The sequence below is a fragment of the Macrobrachium rosenbergii genome, chromosome 22, assembly GCF_040412425.1.
Source record: "Macrobrachium rosenbergii isolate ZJJX-2024 chromosome 22, ASM4041242v1, whole genome shotgun sequence".
NCBI lineage: Eukaryota > Metazoa > Arthropoda > Malacostraca > Decapoda > Palaemonidae > Macrobrachium > Macrobrachium rosenbergii.
The window spans coordinates 42,890,891-42,893,390 of NC_089762.1; the positions used below are offsets into that span (position 1 = coordinate 42,890,891).

The following is a 2,500-nucleotide window of genomic DNA, read 5'->3' on the forward strand; positions in this document are numbered from 1 at the left end:
GGAATTCAAGTTTCATTGCGAAAACAGTAGAGCTTTAAATAATTTTGCATGAAAAAAAAATTATCGGGAGAGTTTTCGAATTCCTAGGCTATACCCATTAGCTGATACACGGGGTGGGCACCTGGGCACGTGACGTCCCCCCATGAAAAATAATGACAAAAAAATATTGAAGATTTAGATAGAAATAAAATAAATCAGAAATATAAAAATGGAAAACACTAAAAATCTATTATAAAAATAATAAAATTTAGAGAAAAAATAATTATACACACATATATGTATATATATATAGAATTATTTTTTCTTCCAATTTAAGGGATAGTTTAAAAAAAAGAATGAACATCAAGATCGTTCATTAGTGAGGCAGAAACCATATTACCACCGTAATATTTCTCCATAAATGAGAAGACAATAGCTTTTTTGTTATGGTCCGTGGTATATCAAACTGTATTTCGCAGCTTTCGAAATCAACTTTCTACGAAATGAAAGCAAGGAGAAAGTGCTAAGAAATACGCATTTTCTATGTATACAAGATAAAGTCAAACCCATAAAACACGAGGATGAAATTTATTGAGCTTTCGAACGCTAAATACATTCCGTTTTCGTGCTTTGTGGATTTTACTTAATAAATGAGAGACGACGCTGAAACCATTCACTGAGAAATAAGAGCAAATTTATCCAACTTTGCCTGTTCCTCATTTCCCGTAATGGACACACACACAGACAAACACACACACATACACACACACGGACAAACGAAGAAGGTTAAAAACAAAATGGCCGGAGGAACTGCAACCAGAAAATGGAGAGTAGAACGAATGAGGGAAAAGAGACAGAGAGAAAAGAATTGAGAAAAATGGATCCCATCGCCCATGGTGATGAGAGAGAGAGAGAGAGAAATCCTGCGGCCCCTTGAAAGCAGCCGAGTTCAAAAGACTTCACGGCCTATAAAAATAGGCCTGGGTTCTTCAGCGCGTCACAATAGACGGACAAATAAAGAGGAAAACAAAAACAAGAACAAAAAAGCAAGCACTTGCCAGCGAAGGGAGTCTGATATTGTTGCATATCCCTTATGAGCGGCGGTGCTTTCCATTATCCAGAGCTGAAAGGCGTAAAAGAGAGAGAGAGAGAGAGAGAGAGAGAGAGAGAGAGAGAGAGAGAGAGAGAGAGAGAGAGAGAGAACAAATTTTAGTCAAGCAGAACTAAAGGTTATTTGAGGAGAGAGAAAGGAGAGAGAGAGAGGGTAGTTATCGTAAACAAATTTTAGTCAAGCACTGAACCAAAGGTGTATATTTGAGAGAGAGAGAGAGAGAGAGAGAGAGAGAGAGGGAGGGGAGGAGGGGGCGTTATCATAAACAAATTTTAGTCAAGCACTGAACCAAAGGTGTATATTTGAGAGAGAGAGAGAGAGAGAGTGAGGGGGAGCAGAGAGAGTTATCATAAACAAATTTTAGTCAGGCACTGAACCAAAGGTGTATATATATGTGAGAGAGAGAGAGAGAGAGAGAGAGAGAGAGAGATTGTTATTTTCACCAAATTTTGTACAAGCACTGAGCCAAGAGTGTATAACTGTATGAAATACAGGTGAAACAAAAAAAATAATTCTGAAGAGTTCATGTGTATATATAATAGGACCCGTTCATTAAAGGAGAGAGAGAGAGAGAGAGAGAGAGAGGGGGGAGAATGATTTCGAATAAAGAGTGTATATATTTGTAAGAAATACAAACGCAAAAAAAAAAAAATCTGAAAAGTTTAAGTCTGTATAATGAGACTCACCTAGTCCAGGAATGGTATATTAAGAGCTGGAAGAGTGAGTGAAGGTTATTCAGTGACATAATTAAAAAAAAAATGAATAATAGCTTACAAAAGGTGAAATGGATGATATAAATGAACACCGAGGCGTATCTAAAATTATGTGAGGAAATGAAACAATTAACAGGTCATTATGGCTATCAAAAATATATTCATGCTTGGTGAAAGCGACAATTAGATTCTATATCTATGTATGTATATATATATATATATAGATAGATAGATAGAAAGATAGATAGATAGATAGATAGATAGATAGATAGATAGATAGATAGATAGATAGATAGATATAGAACTAATTGCCACTACTAAACACGAATATATTTTTGATAGCCATAATGACTTGTTGATTGTTTCATATATATATATATATATATATATATATTATATATATATATATATATATATATATATATATATATATATATATATATATATATATATGAAAACACATATATTTCCACACACTAAAATCATAATATATATATATATATATATATATATATATATATATATATAACATTACATATGTGTGTGTGTGTGTGTGTGTGTGTGTGTATATATATATATATATATATATATATATATATATATATATATATATATATATATATAATATATATATATATATATATATATATATAAAAAACATCCATACTTTCCCACACGAAAAACAACGCCACCTCCG

The 2,500-nt window shown here is 32.7% G+C and overlaps 1 protein-coding gene across 1 annotated transcript in view; it reads right to left on the bottom strand.

The window, feature by feature from the left end:
• The window catches only part of LOC136850484 (uncharacterized), a 25,735-nt gene that overhangs the window by 23,087 nt on the left and 148 nt on the right, over nucleotides 1–2,500 (bottom strand). The window contains exon 1 of the mRNA XM_067124056.1: nucleotides 2,471–2,500. This exon is cut by the window's right edge and continues 148 nt beyond it. Coding sequence (XP_066980157.1) covers nucleotides 2,471–2,500 — 30 coding nt within the window. The remainder of the gene's footprint in view (nucleotides 1–2,470) is intronic.